Source organism: Hibiscus syriacus, unplaced genomic scaffold (genome assembly GCF_006381635.1).
Source record: "Hibiscus syriacus cultivar Baekdansim isolate YM2019G1 unplaced genomic scaffold, ASM638163v2 tig00111342_pilon, whole genome shotgun sequence".
In the NCBI taxonomy this organism is placed as follows: Eukaryota; Viridiplantae; Streptophyta; class Magnoliopsida; order Malvales; family Malvaceae; genus Hibiscus; species Hibiscus syriacus.
The window spans coordinates 1,137,972-1,160,854 of NW_024063066.1; the positions used below are offsets into that span (position 1 = coordinate 1,137,972).

The following is a 22,883-nucleotide window of genomic DNA, read 5'->3' on the forward strand; positions in this document are numbered from 1 at the left end:
GTCGAAATTATAACAAAATAAATAGATAAATAGTATTTTCAAGATCAAACTCAAAAAACGGAACAGATAAGAAAAACAGAGAATAAACGTAAAAGATTACGGAGAGAAACTAACCTGGGAAAATGTAGGGGTAGACCTGGTAACCTGAGAAAATAACCTGATAAATGTAAGGGTAAGGAATTCCAAAATAACAAGCCTCAGCTAATTGGAGATCAGATTCGAAGCATGGTTAATGAAATGAAAACAGAGTAAGAGAAATCTCTGAAGAGAAAAAAGGAAGAAAAATATGAGGGTATTTATTTATTAGGACCGAATCAAAAGGGCTTTTTATTTTTGGCGGGGGAGAGAGCGAAGGAGAGTAATGGCGATGACCGGAGGAGCCTTTGACTTCGCTTTGGTTGCGCCCAATCGTTTGGAGGGAATTTGTTCTTCTTTCTCTCCTTTTTCAAATTTTCTTTTCAATATTTACAAATCTCAATAAAAATAAAATTTAAAAATTGTAACTATAATCACATTATACAGTTTTTTAAAATTCGTTTGATATAAATTATTGAACGATATAAGTGGTAAAATAAAATTTTATTCTCTTAAAATATTTGAATTCGAACAATTATGTCTGTAAAATATATAAACGTACATGGGTCACTAACATATAAGAGTTAATTCATGATTTTGGTTATTTGAAATTAATCGACAAACCATTATCACATCTGATTGATTGATTAGATCATGTAAATAGTCTCTAATTATTTTAGAAAAGTGAGATAAAATTTAAGGACGCCAAATTAGATTAACAAAAAAGATGGTAATGATAATATTTTGATTATGATAGTTATAGACGGTTCACTTCTTTCGATTTAGACAGAGAGTTACAATGGATGGACTACGATAGAGTTACAGACGATTAATAACATCTGATTAGTGATGATCGAGAAAATTTGAAGAACAAGACTGAACCCCTTTAATATCGTGAGGGATTTATGTAGAGACCTTTGGTATTGATGTGATACCTATGATCAATCATAATCACTACGCGTAGATTGGCTGGTTGAATGTATACGACCGTCTAACAGTGATAAATCACGTAGGTCTGTCAGAGACAGGGACAAATGTAATATTTTATGTTAGGGATGAATTTATAAATTTATAAGGGATGACGAACTTATAAAATTTTAGGAAATGAAAATAGATCTCCAATCGAAAATACAATTTTTTTTAAATATATAAGAATTTAAAATTTTTAGGGACATACCCTCGATCTATCCCTACTAGAGTTACCATTAAGATAAAATAATTAGATAAAAAAATATGAAATTCCGTATCCTATGATTATAGGATAAATCTTCTAAAGACCTTCATTGTCAAAGAAGTTGTTTGGGAAGAAGGTATAAAGAAGATATAAAATTTATCTAAATTATATATAAATTTATTTTATTAAAATTATAGTCGTCCCTGTCATTTTTCGATTCATCCCTGATTTTATGAATACGGAGGTAAGCTCAAATCTATAGTTGTGGGAAAAAAAGTACCCCATTCATCTTACTAAATGTATCTGTTTTGATATTTAAAATTGTCAAATTCAAAATATTCGATTAGAAAAGTCAACAATCAAGAACAAATATTTTGTCATTTCTTTTGATCGACTATATCTCCTGAAACTAACAGCATAATTAATATAAGATATAAATTATGAGATCGGGTAATAGTTTTTGTCCGTTGGGAAAGATACCTTCTAGCCATGGACCCCAACTGTAGATCATGGATTCATTTTTATTGAGAATGAATCAAGAGGTGTCCAGCGACAAAGGAACCCAAACCGGACCCCTACACACTACAAAATCAGTTGTTTGAACACATATACATATAAACAATATGGTTGGATTTTAAGCACATACTTTCCATGCACGTAGCAATCTTATATCGGCCTTTTGAGTTTCCTTTGCCTAATCGACGATTTCGTATCTTTTGCAATATCTTTATGATATGCATGTTTATTTCATAAATTTATATTTGTTATGCATTTTTACATATAAAATTTGTCTATATATCAACATTTAAATATATTTGATTTTATGTATTTTTATATGATATATTGACAATAATAATAATTGTGATTAAGGATTCTGACTTTTAGAACATGGAGGCTGGTATTAATTCAAGCTGGAGCTTTAGGCGATTACTCAAAATGAGACTTCAGGCTTTCCCTGTTCTAGCTTCTGGAGTCCAAAAGATCAGAGATATTTGGCATCTGATTCGAAACAAAGGGACTAAAGTTACTTGGCACAAGCTGATCTGGTTTCCTCTTCATATTCCTAAGTATAGTATTATTGCATGGATGACCTTATTAGACAGACTTCCAGCGAAAGACAGGCTGAAACGTATAGGACTTGATATTGATGATAAATGTGTGTTTTGCAATGACTCGATGGAAACTAGAGATCACTTATTCCTCCAATGTCCTATAGCTATTTCTATGTGGGAGGCAGTATTGAACCTTAACGGCATGCATAGAAGATCACTTTCATGGAAAAATCACTTAGCTTGAGCTTGTGGTACTTGGAAAGGTAAATCCTTACTCACTATCATCATGAAGTTAGCTTGGACTGCTTTAACTTACACTCTTTGGGAGGAGAGGAACAAGAGATTATTCCAAGGCTACTCGAGAAATTTTGAAGAGATGTTCCATTTTATTTAAGAATTTGTTGCTATTCAATTAAGGGGTAGAAATATTAATAGGAATGATAGTGTTAATATTACACTTTGTAATCAATGGGGTATAGATTAATTGATGTTTTATTGTGCTTGTAAGTAGGTGGTTCTTTTGTAATCATGAACAGGTTGTTTTTTTTGTAGCAGTTCTCTGCACTTTGTGTAATAAAATTGAATTATCTAAAAAAATAATTGAAATTAAATTCAATTAATTTTTGGGTAAAATACACAAATGATCCCGACTATAGGGTATTTTTTTTATTAAGTCTCTTTACTATCAAAAATTACAAAATGGTTTCCTGGTTACATAGTGTTGCTTTGTTGAGCCCCTCGACTATTAAAAGTTACAAAATGGTCACCCGACCATTCATTATATTCCAAACTCATCATTTTTCGTTAAAAAAATTGACAGTATTCTGAACTCAACGTTAATTTGTTGACTGTGATATGATAAAATTTGATCCTGCAATCTTAAACAACTATCATATCTCAGTCATCGTGTTAACATTCAACTTTAACAACCACCAATTTTTTAACGGAACATGACGAGTTTGTAATATAATGAATAGTCGGGTAATCATTTTGTAACTTTAAATAGTTGATGGACTTAACAAAGTAATATTGTATAGTTGAAATATCATTTTATAAGTTTTAATAGTTGAGGGACTTAATAAAATAGTACCCTGTATTCAGGGACCATTTGTATATTTTACCCTTATTTTTTATGAATCATTTTCATCTAATAATATATATATATATATATATATATATATATAAATAACTAATTAAAGACATATAACGATGAATTAAAAACATTTACATATAAAAATACATCATAACCAATCCATATATATCACATAATTATAAGACTAGTTTGGTTGTTGGATGTGGTTTTAATTATTTATTATATGGGGTTTAATATTTATTTTCAACCTTTTTAAGATGTGGTATGAGTTTATTTCCGATTTCGTATTCGGTAAATGTTTTCAAAACAACCTATTAAATAATTTTTCGTTCGTGGATCATTTATGTGATCAACGTGATCACCCGAGTCAGTTGTAACTCCTAGGTTGGGTCTAGGGGTTATAAAAATATTATATAAAAAAACATAATATTTTCGGATTCGTGTAGCCCAAAATGTTAATTTTTGTAATTTTAGTTGCGTCTAATAAAAATATTATATATTTTTTATTGCGCCTATTCTCTTCCGTTCCTTAACCTTAAATTAGAGTATCCTTCTTTAAACTCTCCTACATTTTTTACATTAAAATAGAGGAAAAGAAAACCTAGCAAAGAAATAAAAGTTATTTTTATTGAGTTTGATATGTTTGCATTTAAAAGATTAAGAAAAAATAATAAAATTATTAATAAATAAAAAATATTCATACTATAATAGTAAATAATATATCAATATTGATCTTAAATGATAGAAAAACAAACCTATTTAAAATAGAAATCCCTTTAATATTCAAAACTCAAGTTCATTAGTTTCATCGATATTTTTAGGTTCATAATATATTATATTTTTTTCGTTGATGATAATATTTATATTTTAGTATCACAGATGATTCATTATTTTTGATTTGAGTAGAGAATTGCAGTCAATTAAAAATGAAGAACGTTATCCTTTATCTCCAAGTAGAGAGGGAGAGGAGGAAGAAGAAGAGGTCGAAAGGGTAGACCTTGTGAAGATGCTGCTGCTGCCAAAATGTCATCAATGATAATTATCTGCTTCAACTTCTCACAGTCTACTAAGATTGTTCAAATGTGGTAAATTTTGGATGAGCATCATTGGAAAGATGTATGTCAAGCCACGGCAGTGCATTATGGTTAGTTCCCTGATATTTGTTTCAAATGGGATGGGACCCTTCCATATATATCGCAGCCAATTCATATCGGAGATTCTCAGGTCTTCCAGATTGGAGGAGTATCCACCTTGAAGCTGAAACAGTTGGTGCTTAGAGATGTTACAGACTTTCCCCCCTTGAGAAAAGTTTCTCTTTCGAATATCTCCAAGCTTTCTCCCCTAACTGAGAAGCTGGTGTCAGGCCTAAGCAACCTGGAGCATCTGAGTATTAGTAGCTGTAACAATTTGGCGTCCTTATCATGGAAGCAGTTTGAATCAGTCGGGGATTTGAGGTCTCTCCGTAGTCTCCAAATGTCGAATTCTATGCAGATCGAGTTTGACGAACAGCAGTTAAAACTTGAGAAGGCTAGCAATATTGAGTCCTTGACAATAGCGAACTTTTAAAAGCTCCATAGGCTACCACAAGACCTGCATTTCCTCACATTTCTAACCGAGATGCAAATCAAAGAGTGCCGGTCCATAGTTTCGTTTTCGATGAACAACTTGCCCCCGACTCTAAAGAGGTTAGTGATTATAGATTGCTCGAATTTACGGTGTTTAGTGGATCAAGGAGAAAATACCAGCATCAGTAGTACATGTTCCCTTGAACACTTGGAAATCATGGTCTGTCCTCTTTTAGTATCTTTATCATTGCCCATTAGGCTCCAAAATCTCCTGGTTGCAAATTGCTCGAGGCTTGCTTCCTTATCATCGAGTGGCGAGTTACCCTCGGGCCTTAAACAGCTTTCGGTTAAGGACTGCCTTGGACTGGAATCCATTGTGCAAGCAATCCATGAAACATCTTCTCTTGAACTACTTGAAATCTGTAGGTGTGGGAACCTTAAATCTTTACCTCAAGGGTTAAACAAGCTCAGCAATGTTAAGAAGATCAATATTTTGCTGTGCCGAAATTTGGTTTCTTTGACCGCGAGTGGTTTGCCTACCAGAAAGCTCGAATCCCTTCGGATTAGTGACTGCCAAAGTTTAGCAGACCTTCCCAACATGCATAAACTCACTGCTCTGAAGAAACTGTCACTGTTTGATTGCTCACCTGACTTTCCATTTACAGAACAAGGTCTTCCTACATCTCTAACATCGATTTCGGTCACGCTGCCTAAATTTTGTCACTCGCTGCTTAAATGGGGACTGCATAAACTTACTTCCCTTAAAGAACTCTTCATTGATGGCCAGCAATGTCCACATGTGGTGACATTTCCACCAGAAGGATGTGTGCTGCCTCCCACTCTCACTAGTATCACCGTGATCAACTTCGGAAACCTGAGAAGCTTATTGACGATGGGGTTTCGAAATGTCGGCTGTCTTCGAGAACTGTGGCTGCTCGATTGCCCCGAAATCGAATCTCTGCCAGAAAAAGATGTGCTTCTTTCAGTTCGGAAGCTATATATTCGAAGGTGTCATATATCGCTACTAGGCCAGCTGATAATGAATCAGGGACCAGAGTGGTTGAAGATATCCCATATGCCTGAAGTTATAGTTGATCGTCAAAGCATCATTCCAAAGGCAACTTGGGAATAGGATCAGCACTGATTTTTGCCTTTGTACTGTTTTTTCACGAAATTAACCCAAAATCAACAAAATAATCTTCTAAAAGTTTGACGTTCTAGTGTTTTTATCTTCTTCGACAATTGTCTGATGATACTAGTTTCGAGGTATATTGTTCGTCTTCTCATAATAATGTTTGTCTCCTTTCGAATTTTTGAATAAGCCCCTCGAATATGAGAAAATCAAAAAAATAATAGATTTTTGATGTTTACTTTCGTAAGTTTTAATCATATTTTTAAAAATCTAAATAGATAAATTATTTGAGACGAATTTATCGATATCTAAAATGGCCATAACAAAACTCGTAGGATGATTAATTTCAATAATGACTAATATATTTGATGAAGAATATAAGATGAAATAAAATATATACTAGTATGTACCAAATATATATATATATATATATATATATATATATATACTAGTACTATTTTTACTTCTACATCAACACATGTTAATATTAAATTGTCATGCTACTATTAATGTATCATGGTTCGATATTCTAAATGAATTTAAATTTAACATTTAATGTTAAAATTGATAGAACTTTAAAATTTAATGATAAAATTAATATACAACTTAAAGTTAAATGATATTTGTGATAGTTTACCCAGAAGTTATTTAACTCATATTGGGGCGGTTTTACACATGTTAAAATCGCGTCTTTGCATGGTTGTGTTCGAGCTGACACCGTGTCATGAAAGGCGCGGATGATTAACCTTATCCGAGCTGGCACCACGTAAAGACAGGCGCGGACGATCCGCGCCTTACCATTAAAAATTAAAAAATAAAACTATAGGGACTAATATCGTAATTTAATACATATTAATTCCATGAGTTGAAGAGTTTAATGGGATTAGCTTAGGTTATGTTTTTTACAATGTGGGATAAAAGTTGTGTATTACTTGATGCACATATTTATATGTATTTTCATTATTTTTAGTTAAAAATTTTAAGAATATAAAACAAAATATACGTAAAAAAAAATGATAGTTCATATATTATTATTATTATTTATTAAGTATTGATGGACATATCTTTCATACATTCATGTTATTATTATTGATTGATGGTCGGTGATGACTTCGTTGATAAGAGCTCTTTTTAAAAGTGGCCAAAAAATTAGATAAAAAACAAAAAACGTGTCAAAAAAAAACAAAAAAAACGTGCTATGAAAGTAGATGAATACGTGTCATAAAGGCAGACTTATTAAAATCTAAAGTAATGAAAGAAAGAAAATGATCGACAGCCAGCAACCAACCTTCAGCAATTCTTAAGACTAGGGGTGTAAACGAGCCAAGTCGAGCTCGAGTATTGTTGAGCTCAACTCGACTCGAAAACTCTGAAATGGAGCTCGACTCGAAAACTCGCGAGCTTAAAATTTTCAAGCTCGACTCGAACTCGAAATCCTGAACTGAAGCTCCTGAACAGCTCGAAAAGGCTCGAAATGGAAAAAATTCTTAAACTTAACTCGATTGAAGCCTCAAACTCAAACTCGAACATGAACCTTAAATATATGAAAATCTTACTGTATTTTTTTAAAAAAAATTAATACATAAATATTAATATTATTAATAAAATCTTAATATATTATCTTTTCTAGTCGAATATCGAGTAGCTCGTTTCGGCTCGTTAAAAACACGAGTCGAGTCCATTCGATCCGAGTATTTATCGAACATTGATTAAGTCTATCTCGAGTAGCTTGCTATATATGGTTAATAAAATAAACAAAATAGAATGACATTAATAATTTGAAAAGTAATATAAAATGTTTTAAAATTTTAAGAATTAATTTAAAAATGAAGACATACTGTTTATGCAATTATCTCTATACAAATACAAATATTTGACCTTTTGCAGTCCCATCCAAACCTACCATCTATGAAACACCAATGTGAAAAAGGTAGTCTCATTTTTTGAAAGAGAAATTTTTTTTTATGTCTTTTAACATTTTTGGTTAAGTGATTATATTAATATTTTCGGTAAAAAAAATAATATTTTAAATAATATTTTATTGGATATATTAACAAACCTAATAAAACTCCGACTAATAATAATTTCGGATATATTAGAATGTCGTGAGATTTCCCAAGAAAAAAGACGACTTTCATGGATCAAAAGTTGAACAACAAAAATCACCTAACTAACTCTTTGCCTTGACAGCATTGCATTTACTTTCTTTCATCAAGCACAGATGGATAATAATACATCCTATTGGCTTAACATGGAAATTCCCAACTCCCCACATTAATAGTGAAACGACAGGTGGCGCAAGATCTATGGCGACAGCCCACACTTTCACATGATCAATTTACATTCTAAAAATAATAAATATTTATTGTTAAATGATTGGAAATATCTAAAATATTTATTATTTTACGATAATTTTAGCTTAATAAAAAAATAGCTTTCCCTTCCCAGTTTGGCTAAATCCAGTTTTATTGTATTTGCTGCTTTTTTTTCCATTGATTGGTTAGAATTGGTACAAAGGGATGATGATGACCAAAACAAAAAGTGAAGCCAAATATCTGTTTCCACACATGATTCATGCAAGATTTGGAAACGTGTTGTCATCAGTGACTGCCACATATGCATATGACGTGGCCATTCAATATTCTTGAGAAACGTAGCCTTTTACTCCACGAGAAAGGGAAGATGTTTGACATGCAACAAACTTAAATGTCAAAGAAAAACACAAAAGTGTTGAATAAGCAATTAAGCGCTATTTTTTAACTTTTCATTTGTCGGTTTCACTTTGATTTCTGGGTCCAACTGATACTCCATTACAAGAATCTATCAACCTTCTTCAAGAGTATTTCTGGCAAGTTCATCTACTTCACACTTTTCATATAATTTTCACTGCGCCATGTTCCAATTTGTTGTCTTATAACAATGATTGACACTACAGGGAGATGTTGTTGGTAAGGATGAAATTGCAGAGTTTAGCTGAAATTTTTGGCCATGAACTCATTTTAGTTTTGCCATTTTGATCCTCACTTTTTGATTTGTTTGCTTCTCCGTGCACCTTGGTTGCTGTCAATGGTGATTTGAACTTTCAATTTTCAAGTTTGCTGCAGAGAAACAAAAATGGCAAATTATCTGGGATTAGCCTTCTACATCACCATATGCTGCGTAGTCTTCATCATATCGAAGACCGTTCTTATGATCCTCCTGTACAAGCGATGGAAAAGAAAGAACGCCATTCATGAGCAAGGCTTCTCGGGTGGAAAGATGGTGATGTTCAGATCACCATTGTTGCGGTCACTAACATCCGATGCGTTCTTGAAGTGCACATTGAAATTAACCAACAACGACATCATCGGCACCGGCGGGTACGGTACGGTTTACCGGTTAACGATAAACGAGACCATGGCCTTTGCCGTCAAGAGGCTCAGCAGAGGAACTGCAGATAGAGATACAGGATTCGAGAGAGAATTGGAAGCCATGGCCGATATCAAGCACCGCAACATCGTAACTCTTCACGGATACTACACCAACCCTCACTACAATCTTCTTATCTATGAGCTCATGCCTAATGGAAGTTTGGATTCTGTTCTTCATGGTAATGCACACATTATTTCTTCACTTCTTATGGGGTCTAAATTTGATGATAATGTTGGATTGAACCATGATGCAGGTAAATCAATGGACAAGAAGGTTTTGGATTGGCCAACAAGGTCTAAAATAGCACTTGGTGCTGCAAGAGGAATAGCATATCTTCACCATGATTGTATCCCTCACATAATCCACAGGGATATAAAATCGAGCAACATACTTCTCGACCGGAACATGGAGGCTCAAGTCTCCGATTTCGGGCTAGCCACATTGATGGAACCAGACAAGACTCATGTTTCAACATTTGTCGCTGGAACCTTTGGATATTTAGCCCCAGGTTCATGACAAAACAACATTTGCAGACATTCTTCTCATCTTATCTGTTTGATTGCTCGATAGTTACATCGAAACTGCCTCTATTTTTCTGCAGAATATTTCGATACCGGAAGAGCAACGGCAAAGGGTGATGTTTATAGTTTCGGAGTAGTTTTGCTCGAACTTTTAACCGGAAAGAAACCGATGGATGAAGCATTTATTGAGGAAGGAACAAAGCTTGTGACATGGGTAACTTTCTCTAGTTTCATCAACTTTTAGTTCAAGGATTAACTTTAAAAAAACGGGATCGATCATCGATTTCACCAAATATATAATTGATTTCAATCAATATTACAACAGGTAAAGGGAGTTGTTGAAGAAAGGAAGCAAGAATATGTGGTCGACAGTAACTTAGGTTGTTGTCCTGGTGAAGAGATTAACATTACATTCAACATAGCACTGATGTGCCTTCAAACTGATCCTTCCAATAGACCAACAATGGCTGAGGTTGTAAAAATGTTGGAGCAGATCAAAGTCTGAGAAATCTGTAACTGATTTTTAATGTTGTTCATCATTTTTTATCCTTCCTTTCCCTTGTTTTGGATTGAATGATCGTAGACAATTTAGATTCACTTATAGTTTCACTTGTGGTTCTTTGTACAAATAGTGGGAATCCGAGGGGCTTAAAACACCATTTTCAGTGACTAAAATAGGAGAAAAGTAATAGATCGATGACTATTAATATAGTTTATCCTAGATATTTTATACAAAACTAAATATAGTTATGTATGATTTTGAAAAAATAGAAAGTTAAGGTACTAAAACGGATCAAAACTGATAGTTTAAATATTAAATACGTGATTTACCCAAAAAACAAATACGTATATCAAAATGGCATAATTTTGACAAAAACATGATAGCTCCATCATAAAAGATATGGATCAATATACCTATCAGGTTTACATGAAGAACACAAGTTTAAATGCAGTGGGAAAAATGACAATATTGCATGCTCACAACATTATATAATGTTTATACATTGATTCTCTGCAATCAAGCAGGCATGTGTAGCCATTTATTTAGCATATTCACTGATATCAGGATCAAGAATCATGCTCCAAACGAAATCCGTGCACCTATCGATGCTCCAGCAAAGCCTTAGTTGGTTTTAGGTTCCAAATCTTGCAACCCACAGACCATATTTGCTGGCACTGCAACATCAATCATCTTAGGGTATGCCAAGTTTAGATCTGTTGCACCAACAGAAAAACAGAGACGTTAGGACCGACGATCCGAAACCGCCTACAGATTGGATTGATTGAGCATCGACTTACTTTGCATGATGCTTCTGAAAGTTTCCTGCAAAAGGGTATTCAACAGATAACATCATCAAATCCATGAAAAAAACGAGAAAAGGGACGATGGATCGTGCCAGAAGGAATACCTCATCCTTCGTCAAGCGCGGATTATACACCATCTCCTCTCCGACAGTGGTTACCTATAAGCAACGGGTTTTATATAATCAATAATAATTTATGTATGTGTGTATGAAATGAGAAGGATTAAGTTATAGTCCTACTGTGAATCCTTTGTAGTCATGGGCTGGATATAGCAACGTCTCCTTGGGCAATGTGAAAATCTGGGACCATGAAACAAATATGTCTATATCTTATATTCGAATTTCGACAATTCCATAAGAAATCCCATGTCCTTTACCTGTGAATGCACTGAATTGTAGAGTTGCTCTGAACTTCCACCCTGCAAAAGGAGTTAATTTGTACCAGTCAATGCCTGCTGAACCTCGGAACAATGATTCCATTACCGAGTAATTTACCATGAAGGTTGAGAACGAAAAAAAAAACGCTACTACCATATATGTGCAGTCACAATAACAAGGCAAGCATTGATATGTGGAAGACTAGACAAACGGATAACGGAGAGCAGGATTCCTATTGGATATCTACACATCGGTCCTATTGCATCTAGGCAAGATAACATTTTCGAGACATTATACCTGAAAATCTGTCCTCCCACACCCCCTTATCAACAGGGCATCTCCTGTGAAAGCCATCCTCGGGTGAGGTTGATCGGGTCCATCTCCCGTGACATAGGTAACACAACCCGCGGTATGACCAGGCGTGGCACGAACCTGCAAGTATTCATGTCATAAAAGGAAACATACAAGCTACACTTGCCATACAACTTATCCAAGTTCATAAAGAATCATGATTCTCTCACTAACGGATTATCCGATTCAGTTGGCTCATATGTTTCTCATTCTATAAGAGTTACGCATATAATGTTTATAACAGTGAAGGCCTTCCTTAGTAAGTCGAGTGAAAAATATTTCGAGTTCGTCGAGTTGACCGACAATATGTAAACCAGTAAACCACCCAAACACCAAAGCTATATTCTCCAGAACTATTCAAAAAACCCATACAAAAAAACTGACAGAACAGCATGTTTGCATACACAACACAGGCCTACCTCAAGAAATAGATTGCCAAAAGAGATTTTATCACCAGGTTCAACAAAAACATCAGCCTTGGAACCACTCGCTCTTGAAATAACAGATTTCACACCAGTCACCTTGCCCTAAAAGAATCAAACACATTCATACACAAAACAAAACAAAAAACCCAGAATATATAGAATCTGAAATAGGAAACAATCTAAGCAACAATAGGGAAAACCTTGATGAGGCCAGTTCCAGTGATATGATCAGCATGAACATGAGTGTTCATGGCATATATAAGCTTCAGCCCCAATTCTCTAACCAAACTCAAATCTCTATCAACATTCTTGTCTACAGGGTCAATCAACTGCACATCATATCATCACATCACATCAAATACTAATCAAAACCCAGGGTTTATTTTCAGGGGAAACAAACACTTACAAGTGCTGGTTTATCAGGGTGAGAGAAATCAGCAAGGAGGTAAGTGTAAGTAGAGGATTCTTTCTCGAACAGCTGCCGAAACAAAAGCTTCGAAGATGATGATTGGGATAACGTTGTGAAAGACCCCATTTGTGACCGTAGAGCAAAAGCGATGGTTTTCTTTGGAGAGAAACTGAAACAAGAAGAAGGAGAAGAAGGATGATTAATAATAAAAGGAGAGAATCGAATAGCTGTTGATCTCATGAAACCAAAGCTCAGCATTGTCAATTCCGCTATATGAGGGTAATGGGTTTCTTTTAAAATAAAGAATGAGATTGGGAAACGATTAGATCAAAGCTTAATAAGTTGGACAACATCTTCAAGTGTCGTTTTTTAATGTTATCTTCGAGTGGTTGTCTGCGTTGGAAAGCAAAGCAGGGATTTTTATCTGTCATCCTCCATTCGTTAAACGTCGTTTTCACAATATTGCTCTTTTTCTGTTTGCTGGAGAAACCGTGGACTCATTAAAATAATATTTTTTAATAATAAATATAAAATTAGTTCCCAAATGTTTAGGGTTATTGCATTTTGGTCACCTAACTTGTAAAACTTACAGTACAGTCATCGGACTATTAGTTCGTTTTTAGCAAGGTCATTGCCGTTACCTTCCGTTAGTTAGAGCTGACATGACAAGTTACCTCCGTCAACTCCTCCTCCTCCTCTTCTTCTTCTACAAAAATTTAATCAAATATAAAAACCCAAGCAATATATACATAATATAGTGAGTAAAATAACTGTAGTTACAAACCCGTCGTATTGTTCTGAGTCTCGGAAAGCACTTAGAGCTTTGAAAGGGCTGGTTCGATTACAAGCTCTGGTTAGAGGCTTTCTTGTAAGAAACAGGGCATCTCCTCTTAGAAGAGTATGCATGCTCTTCTAAGAGGACAAACATCAGTTCGTTCTCAGCGGATTCGTCGCTCCTTCAACAAGGAGAATTCGTATTGTCTCGAAAACAGGAACCGGAAATCCTTTGTAAGCACCATTTGTCGATCCGTTTCCGTCACTCAATATTTGGTTATATTGGTGTTCTTTTTTCGTTTTCAGGAACGATTTGATGAACCAAGAAGTGAAATTCACTGCAATAGACTGTTTGCATCAATGGAAACCAATGCATGTGATGACAGCCCCAAAATTGTCAAAGTCGATACATTGAAGACAAGATCAAGGTCACGTAGGTTCAACTTCAATGCATTATCAGAATGTGGGGATGAATTGCCATACCAGACAGTATCATCGCCCCTTCCGTGTCCTGTTCGATCATCCACACCCAATCAAAAAAATGTTCATGATTTCGAATGGTGTTTCGCTGACAAGGAATGTAAGTTTTCTACTGCTCAGACCACTCCTCGTTTCGGGCAGTAATGCCTTGAAATTTGACTAAGAAACTCTCCCATGTAAAGATTAGTGAATATTGGCTTGATGCCTCGGCAAACCACAGAGATTATGGGGGCATAGGTACCCGATTCCTTGTTTTGACCTGCTTAATAAGCAAGTAAACAAGAAAATGTTATACCCGAGAACTTGGAAGTTGTTCATGTAGCCTTTTGCATACATACTTTTGTTTGCATCAATGGAAACCAATGCATGAGATGACAGCCCCAAAATTGTCAAAGTCGATACATTGAAGACAAGATCAAGGTCACGTAGGTTCAACCTCAATGCATTATCAGAATGTGGGGATGAATTGCCATACCAGACAATATCATCGCCCCTTCCGTGTCCTGTTCGATCATCCACACTCGATCAAAAAAATGTTCATGATTTCGAATGGTGTTTTGCTGACAAGGAATGTAAGTTTTCTACTGCTCAGACCACTCCTCGTTTCGGGCAGTAATGCCTTGAAATTTGACTAAGAAACTCTCCCATGTAAAGATTAGTGAATATTGGCTTGATGCCTCGGCAAACCACAGAGATTATGGGGGCATAGGTACCCGATTCCTTGTTTTGACCTGCTTAATAAGCAAGTAAACAAGAAAATGTTATACCCGAGAACTTGGAAGTTGTTCATGTAGCCTTTTGCATACATACTTTTGTTTGCATCAATGGAAACCAATGCATGAGATGACAGCCCCAAAATTGTCAAAGTCGATACATTGAAGACAAGATCAAGGTCACGTAGGTTCAACTTCAATGCATTATCAGAATGTGGGGATGAATTGCCATACCAGACAGTATCATCGCCCCTTCCGTGTCCTGTTCGATCATCCACACCCAATCAAAAAAATGTTCATGATTTCGAATGGTGTTTCGCTGACAAGGAATGTAAGTTTTCTACTGCTCAGACCACTCCTCGTTTCGGGCAGTAATGCCTTGAAATTTGACTAAGAAACTCTCCCATGTAAAGATTAGTGGATATTGGATTGATGCCTCGGTAAACCACAGAGATTATGGGGGCATAGGTGGCTGATTCCTTGTTTTGGCCGTGCTTAATAAGCAAGTAAACAAGAAAATGTTATACCCGAGATCTTGGAAGTTGTTCATGTAGCCTTTTGCATACATACTTTGGATCATCAATACATCCATGGCTAAAGAGAAAGCCTTAACACCGGGAATGATAAGGCGATCTGTTATTCTGTTTCGAGTAAACTCCGTGTTTACGGTTTGAGTTAAATTAAAGAGATTCAGATTTGAATATTTGCTCCATTTCACATTGAAGCTGCTTGTAATAGAACAGAACCAATAAACATTTCATTGATAACCTCAAGGAATACAATACCTTGACAAATGACAATGCAGCAGAATGCCGCCTGCCTTAACAAAACAAAGCTGCAAATCGCAGAAACATGCATGATTTACCTATGAAATAAAAGAAGAAATATAAGACTTCAATCCCACAAATAGCATCCATACTCGATCAAGCTCCCTGCTTCTTCACATGGATACGGTGAAAGTCCTCGCCGTCTTCTTTGGAATAAAGAGTGACCCTAGCTCTCTCCCCCGCCCAATTGAAGAAACAAGTCCACCCAGAGCCACTGATGTAGTATGTGTTGCCTCCAAAACTCTTGCATTTAAACTTCCACCCTTCGGACGCGTATGTGACCTTCAAGTCAGCCGTACCACCAGGAGGTACAGCAAGTGTGCCGCTATGATCATCAAACATCCATCCTGCTCCATTGTTTCTATCATTGGTTGTCGTCAAAGAAGATCATGGGTTTGTAAACTACAATGTTTTTACTAACTATTTTATGTATATATTGTTTGGGTTTTTGTATTTAATTAATTTTTGTTGAAGAAGGAGAAGAAGAAGAAGAGTTTACAGAGGTAACGTGTCACATCAGCCCTAACTAGGAAGGTAATGGCAAAGATCTTATTGAAAATGAACTAAAAGTTCAATGATTGTATTACAAGTTATAAAAGTTGGGTGACCAAAATACAAGCACCCTAAAAATTCAGGGACTATTTTTATATTTTACCCTATTTTATATTGCATATTAGGCCAAGTTTGAGCCTTGAAATTTTGATAAATTATTAAACAAGGTGCTCAAAGGTTTGAACTTTAAGGAAAACTGCTCTAGGTGTTGCTCATCATGTACAAACTGTTTTCATTTTGGTAGTTTACACGGATTTGTATAACAGAGATGAGAAATCAAACTTGGAGATTTAAAAGGAACAGATCTATATGTATTCTTATCCACCTAAAACTCTATATTGCCGTAACATGGCACTCTTCTTCAAAACTCAAGTCTTTAAACATATCAGTGGATTCACATGCCTTTGTGGAAACTAAACTTCAGTATCAGTTTGAGGATTTTCTACTTTTTTCTCACATTCCGAGTTCCCCTCGGAAGGATTCGGTTTTCGGGGCGGCTCATTACTTCCATTAGCTAGCTTAACAGGACGGTCGGCTTCATCTTCATCCACTCCATTTTGGCCTTCAACACTCGTTTGCTCCACTTGTCCCTCGGCATTTGTTTCAGGGTTCAACTGGTTGTTTGAATCTGCTTGAATGACATGCTCCTGATGATCATTTGTACCGTCGTTTCCACTGGCGCTGGATATGGGATTGGAAAGAACCGGCATTCTCCTGACTCCTGGGGATGACAATGAATCGTCGTCGTCGTCGGATTCTGACTCTATTGGGAACTCTTGTTCTTCCACAGCTGATAGATTGCGAGATTTTTTCGACCCTTTACGAGAAAAAACATGTTTTATGCCATGAGCAGCGGAATTCCCAGCATGTTTTAGAATACTCTTTGCCATATCTTTCATTTTTCTAGGGCTCTCTGCACTGCTTCCCCCGGGACTCGAGCTTCCATCATTCGAAACCTTGACAGCCAAGAGATTGTCATCAACTACAAACTTCACCAAAACATCCTTGTCATTAACTGCTCTGAGGTTTTCATGAGGAGAAGGAACCACCTCTTCGAGGTTGCCCGAGTAACCCTCGCTTTTGGGACTCCTCTGAAATAAAGAACCAATCTTCCGTAAACCCTGCTTAATCATGTTGACTCGATTCTTCGAATTGGGATTTTCTTCAGAACTGCTGTCATCACTTTTAATGGATCCGGTTGCTGCTGAAATGGTGCTGCCAAAAGAACCGTTAGGCACTCGATGAATCTGCGTCTCGAGGCTTCTAACCTTCCCTTTCCTAGGTTCCCAAGTTTGTGACACTTCACTTCCAGGGTGATGAACCCATATCCCGGTTTCTTGTTGTCCTTCAACATCTATAGGTTCTAAATGATCCGGCAGGGTTGGAGACTTAAGCGAAGACGAAGGTGAGAATAAACCGTTATCAGCATCTTTAGTTGCAAAGGCGACCTGTATATCTTCCTTGTTTAATGTTTCAGCATGAACCGTGTGGTCCGCGTCATCACTTCCCTGTGTAACCTGTCCACAGATTCAGTTTTAGTTTCTCTGCAGATTTTAACTCATAATAGTAGTTTCATGCAAAAGATTGAAAATTAAAACATTCTGGTTCTTACTTATCGTTATCGACCAGCGGATTATATAGTAGATTACCTTAGCATTATCTTCAACCACAGTTATCGCAAGATGCAATCTTCCCATTTTAATATTTCGAAGAGGCAACCACATGTCGTGTCTCTGACCACCCCTAAGTTCGGTAACATTCACCGAGCAATTACTGTAAACACAGAAAAATCAGTATGCCATGAGAAGAGAAAAGCAACAAGTTGCGGCACCAAATATCACGATCACAAAAGCTAAACAGATGCTAGTTCAAAGATAAACTAATGAGTTACTAGAAAGGGTTGTTAACGTAGCGCACAAAACGGCAAGGGCAGATGGACCTAAAAATTGTACAATAGGAGTACAAAAAAGGGAAATCCCGCTCGACGATTTAAACATGATTGCACAATATGCCATATGGTTATTTTAGATATTTAGAGACGAACCCGAGACTGTCATCAAACAAATGGTCTTTGTCCTGAACTTCTATAACCATTACATTAGGTGTCTCCCAAGAGCAGATAGGGATCATAAATTCCTCGTGCCATTTCGGAGACAAAGTTTTCTTGTGCGTCTTAGTCCTGAATCTATAAGGGCCAAGTGTCCCTTTCACATATGGATCAGCCAATCCTGGAAATTTGTATTCAATCAACGATTGCAAAATCAGATATTATATGATAGAAAGATAAAGCAACGTGATCGGAAACTAACCATTTAAATCTGAAGGTTTCATATCAGATGCTTCAATAACTTCAACCTTAGCATGAGCAATAGGTTGCTTCTCATGGACAGAAAACCAGCTTTCTGGGTATATATTGAACGATAAGGTGAATGAGAAAAGTCATAAGAACAATGAAATATTAACTCGTGAAAATAGTTAATCTGTAATAATTTACGACCTACGAATGAGCTATAAGTAAAATATAAGAACAATGAAACATGGGAAATTAATGACCAAATTACCTGAACTGGGTGAAGCAAACTTCTCAACATCAACCACCAGCATATTAGGCTGCAAAAGAAACAAATATTTTAACTTTAGACCGGAAGAGCAAATTGCTGGTAACTTAAACGTGTAAGTACATCCTAAGACTGCAATATGCATTTGCAGAATATAAGATAGAACATAGTTGGCAACGGAGTTTAGAAGGAAAAAAAACAACCTCAACAAGCGTCTGCTCAAATGCTGTCGAGAGAAGTTTATCCTAAAACGAGGATGCACAATACGATTAGGATAAAGGAAGAAATGTTAAAATAAGAAGCTGAAGATTTATCAAGGAAATAGAGTTATTACAAGCCATCCAGCAATCCCTGGAAGTTCGGTAACATCAAGTCCATGCGGTAAGATAGGTTTCACAGTCATCTGGAAATATGGAGGCTCAGCAAAGCATACTCTCAGACGACCAAGAAAAGGCCACTTCCGGATAAATTTCACCCCAATCAAAACCTTAAAGATGGAATAAATTCCAATTAATTATGTCACGTCAATAGAAATAAGCACTTGCAGGGGTCTGGATAGGGCATAGGAACTATGCAACCTGACATGATGCAAATTCCTTGGCAGTACTACTGTTTAGGAGAGACAATAAACTCTTTCCATGGGCAACATAGCTAATACTATAGCAAAAACAACCATTTCGTTTTTCATCGGTACCTTTCCTTCAACATGCATGCCTGTTACATGCAACTTTGCAGACATTCCGCCCAGTCTTTTCCTTAGTTTCACAGCAAGAATTGCACTCATGTCATCAGCTGTGAGAAAATTCATTCCCAGTTCCAGTACCTGCAATGAGAAAATGAAACTTCTATTATCTCCAAAATCGAAATGAGAAATCATTGCCACTCTGATTATCATCGGGGAAGGGTTACGAGAACATGTACCAAGTGGTCATCATCGGAGCATTCGCGAAGAACTCTCATATCCGTGAACAAAGGTGGATTTCTTCCCAAATATAAGTGCTGAACCACAGCATTTTCCTGCATGGACAGAAGTATCATAATGAAATATTCACAAAGTCGATAAGAGTATTATCATCTGCTGGTCATTGAAAATAACTTCACAGAAGCAAATGCACGTATTAAGATTACTATTCTTCAATTAGACCGCTGGACATTTTTGTTCATGCCCTAAGAATAGCATAATTCAGAAATCAAAACCACAAATGAAGAACAACCTGTTCATAATTCTTTCCCTAAATCAAACATTTTACTATATCGCAATCTTTAGTCAATAGAACGGAAAGTACCAAGAAAGTGAAATTCTTACAGCAGTCCAAGGTTTGTACTTGTCCAAGAACCAAGGTATGATAGGAAGCAGAATCTTCTGTGATGTAATCTGTTCCATACAAATAGGCCACATCTTTTCAACAGCATGGTTTAACCACCGAACAGATTCGGAATCCGAAAGCACCTGGAAATAAACGAAAGGCCAACAAAGCATTAAAGGCACAAACTTTACAAGATCAGAATCATGAATCTAAAGCTTGAATCTACCTATGTACACATCACAAAGAGAATAAGAAAAGTTGGAAAGCATGTGCTTCTTCCTCTTTCAATAAAGGGGGTTTCATGAAGAGGCTGATTCTAAACATTTTCTCAACACCCAAAAGACTAAAATTGACCAAGAAAAGTAACCATTCCGACCAACCAAAGAAAGAAAAACCTCCATTAAAGAACAAAAGAAGATCTGCTACAATAGTCAGAATTACCCCGAAGCACAAATTCATTCAAAATGACTGATGAATAATACAATTACAATCAGAATAAATCAATATTTTCGAAAACTTAAAAAGTAAAGCAAAAAAGAAGAAGAAGAAGAAGAAGAAAGAAACTGAGAATCACCCTTCTCCTAAAACTTTGCCTTTTTTCCTCGAACTCCAATTTCTTCCTCAATCTCGTCACATAGCTTTCATGAACCTTTGATCAACGAAGAAATGAACATATACATAAAAGGAATTTTCGTAACAAAAAAAGTACAAGCCAAGTTCAAAAATAAACAAAAGATTCAATTTTTTTCTATATGAATGAATTACCAAATAGAGGTAAATGAGAGACACTAAATAAGCAAGTGGATGGCAAAGATTGTAGTGAGAAAGCATCCAAAGCAGCATCAAAACTAATCCAACGTGAAGCATTATCGAAATCTCCATTAGACCCATTTCAAAGAGCGAAGAAAAAGAAAACCCCACTTCAACAAAAATCACAACTTTTCACTCCTCTTTCTATCATTAATGAAATCAAAAACAAAGAAGGGAACTTTCAGGGAGAATTTATTTGGGAAAACCAAAGGAATCTGAATCAAAGACTTGGAATTCAAAGGGTGGGTTTGGTTTGTCTGAAATGAATGCGTAATCCAAATGGAATGGCGGTTGTTGTATTTACTCGTAAGACACTTCCATCTTATACAATGATCAGAGTTGATTTACTTTTTTCTTTTTTTAACAAATGGGATTAGTTATAATATTACGTAATTTAGAGATTGAAAAATGGTTTGGAGTAGTTTGATTGTTTTCCTCTACAGGGAAACACTATCGTATAATAACCTAAGCAAGTTTCGATTGGGAAATGCGAAAGTGTTCTTTTTGGTAAAACTGTTGTGAGGTAATATTTTATTGGATAATTAGCTTGAGAGATCAAGTCGATATTTTTTTAAGCAAAAGGTATCAGCTTATTTAAAAAAAATTAACGTGATTCTCGTATTATTTTTTAAAATAATCTTATAATTTAAAAGATAAGTATAAAATGATCTTTTGATAAATATTTTTTATTGTTGATTAATATTGTATTAGTGTGTCAATTTACAATGTTGACGTGACGATCTATGGTATTAACGTAACAATCTATTTTTATGTTTGAGTTATTAATTTAGCTCATATTCTATGTCATCCGTCACGTTAGTATGTCACTTTAAACTATCCGACAGCACCGTAAACCACCACGTTAGCATCCTTAATTGTTATGTCAACATCATAATAATCAACAATGAAAAATATCGATCAAAAAATCATATTAAATTTATTCTATGAATTAAAAATCACACTAAAAAATAATACGAAAACTACATTTTTTTTAAATACATAAACTTCTTAGTTTTTTTTTTTACTTTTTTTTTATCTCTTATGCGTTCAATTGGATTTTTTTAATCTCGTGTGGTGAGGTTTAAATTAAATTAAATACAGAATTTAAATCATAAATTTTAATATTTACTATATTATAAACTATAATTAAAGTAAATTAAATTTTTTGATGAAAATAAGTTTATCTTATAATCGTGAATAATTTTATTTTTTCTGATTTGAATAAAAATTCATAATTATTTTTAAATCATTAATGATTTCATGATCTAAACTTTTCAAATGGCATAATTTTAAATTAATAATTTTTATTATAGTCAAATTCAGTGGATATAGAACTAATAATACACGAAACGTACACGGATTTATATAACTAACGATTATAATTTTCATTTTTGGTAAGATCTTTATCCACGTGGATTATCTTTGTGTTTCTTACTAATTTGTTTGTTAATGTCTCTTTCTAAATGTTTTCTCCTCAGCTTTGGTTCTCTACCACGTTTCCATCACGTGTATGCTACGCGTCCCGATGCTATATATATATATATATATATATATATTTTTAATATCTAAATTATTAATTTTATCCGTTTTAATCCTTAAACTTTTAATTTTTTTAAAAATCATGCTTAATGTTAAGTTTTTGTTTTATTTTAGTATACCGTCATTAAAAACTTCACATGTTTAGTACTTAAATTATCAGTTTAGTCCGTTTTAGTACCTAAATTTTTAATTTTTTTTTCAAAACTTAACGTTGAATTTTGAAGGGGTACTAAAATAAAAAAACTAAACTTTAGGTATGATTTTAAAAAAGTTAAAAGTTTAGTTACTAAAATACAGGGGTGAACGTTCGATCGAGTCTAGTCAAAAAATTTCTAGTTATTGGGGTTGACGAATCCTATTTTATAGCTCATTGTTGAATTGAATTTTTTCGAGTCGAGTCGAGCCAAATTTTTGAGTTTCTATTTAAATTTCA

The 22,883-nt window shown here is 35.1% G+C and overlaps 4 protein-coding genes and 1 long non-coding RNA gene across 5 annotated transcripts; 3 read left to right on the forward strand and 2 right to left on the reverse strand.

The window, feature by feature from the left end:
• The first annotated feature begins 5,011 nt into the window (after positions 1 to 5,011).
• LOC120159210 (putative disease resistance protein At3g14460) lies at positions 5,012 to 6,091 on the forward strand. Its single transcript, XM_039169848.1, has one exon. The coding sequence runs from the start codon at positions 5,012 to 5,014 to the stop codon at positions 6,089 to 6,091; it is 1,080 nt and encodes a 359-aa protein (XP_039025779.1).
• Positions 6,092 to 9,205: 3,114 nt separating this feature from the next.
• On the forward strand, positions 9,206 to 10,557 carry LOC120159096 (receptor-like serine/threonine-protein kinase At1g78530). Its single transcript, XM_039169765.1, has 4 exons — positions 9,206 to 9,680; positions 9,756 to 10,010; positions 10,104 to 10,237; positions 10,349 to 10,557. Exons 1-4 carry the CDS (start codon positions 9,206 to 9,208, stop codon positions 10,526 to 10,528), a joined length of 1,044 nt encoding a protein of 347 aa, XP_039025696.1. The 3' UTR covers positions 10,529 to 10,557.
• A 414-nt stretch (positions 10,558 to 10,971) lies between these two features.
• On the reverse strand, positions 10,972 to 13,303 carry LOC120159138 (persulfide dioxygenase ETHE1 homolog, mitochondrial-like). The gene is made up of 9 exons (XM_039169792.1): positions 12,888 to 13,303; positions 12,682 to 12,810; positions 12,476 to 12,583; positions 12,003 to 12,137; positions 11,705 to 11,746; positions 11,568 to 11,627; positions 11,433 to 11,486; positions 11,323 to 11,347; positions 10,972 to 11,238 (listed from the first exon to the last, which is right to left on the reverse strand). The coding sequence occupies exons 1-9, from the start codon at positions 13,146 to 13,148 to the stop codon at positions 11,147 to 11,149; spliced, it is 906 nt and encodes a 301-aa protein (XP_039025723.1). The 5' UTR covers positions 13,149 to 13,303; the 3' UTR covers positions 10,972 to 11,146.
• Positions 13,304 to 13,796: 493 nt separating this feature from the next.
• LOC120159142 lies at positions 13,797 to 14,596 on the forward strand. Its single transcript, XR_005519327.1, has 3 exons — positions 13,797 to 13,898; positions 13,971 to 14,092; positions 14,565 to 14,596. It is a non-coding gene; the product is annotated as an uncharacterized LOC120159142 (long non-coding RNA).
• Positions 14,597 to 16,623: 2,027 nt separating this feature from the next.
• LOC120159135 (C2 domain-containing protein At1g53590-like) lies at positions 16,624 to 21,223 on the reverse strand. Its single transcript, XM_039169790.1, has 12 exons — positions 20,867 to 21,223; positions 20,676 to 20,750; positions 20,101 to 20,244; positions 19,716 to 19,811; positions 19,489 to 19,617; positions 19,129 to 19,281; positions 18,998 to 19,039; positions 18,798 to 18,846; positions 18,546 to 18,638; positions 18,281 to 18,464; positions 17,886 to 18,009; positions 16,624 to 17,753 (listed from the first exon to the last, which is right to left on the reverse strand). Exons 1-12 carry the CDS (start codon positions 20,990 to 20,992, stop codon positions 16,650 to 16,652), a joined length of 2,319 nt encoding a protein of 772 aa, XP_039025721.1. The 5' UTR covers positions 20,993 to 21,223; the 3' UTR covers positions 16,624 to 16,649.
• Between the last annotated feature and the right edge of the window lie 1,660 nt (positions 21,224 to 22,883).

Bases quoted from the DNA above. Each gene is read 5' to 3' on its own strand.
- LOC120159210 (XM_039169848.1), top strand. From the start codon at position 5,012: ATGCAAATCAAAGAGTGCCGGTCCATAGTTTCGTTTTCGATGAACAAC.
- LOC120159096 (XM_039169765.1), top strand. From the start codon at position 9,206: ATGGCAAATTATCTGGGATTAGCCTTCTACATCACCATATGCTGCGTA. The intron at 10,011-10,103 runs GTTCATGACAAA...ATTTTTCTGCAG, and splicing joins CTTTGGATATTTAGCCCCAG to AATATTTCGATACCGGAAGA. The intron at 10,238-10,348 runs GTAACTTTCTCT...ATATTACAACAG, and splicing joins GAACAAAGCTTGTGACATGG to GTAAAGGGAGTTGTTGAAGA.
- LOC120159138 (XM_039169792.1), bottom strand. From the start codon at position 13,148: ATGCTGAGCTTTGGTTTCATGAGATCAACAGCTATTCGATTCTCTCCT. The intron at 12,584-12,681 runs GTTTTCCCTATT...TGATTCTTTTAG, and splicing joins CTGGAACTGGCCTCATCAAG to GGCAAGGTGACTGGTGTGAA. The intron at 11,747-12,002 runs GTATAATGTCTC...CTCCTTTTGCAG, and splicing joins GTGGGAGGACAGATTTTCAG to GGTGGAAGTTCAGAGCAACT.
- LOC120159135 (XM_039169790.1), bottom strand. From the start codon at position 20,992: ATGGGTCTAATGGAGATTTCGATAATGCTTCACGTTGGATTAGTTTTG. The intron at 20,751-20,866 runs GTAATTCATTCA...CGTTGATCAAAG, and splicing joins CTCTCATTTACCTCTATTTG to GTTCATGAAAGCTATGTGAC. The intron at 18,010-18,280 runs GTTCGTCTCTAA...CTGTGTTTACAG, and splicing joins TTGTTTGATGACAGTCTCGG to TAATTGCTCGGTGAATGTTA.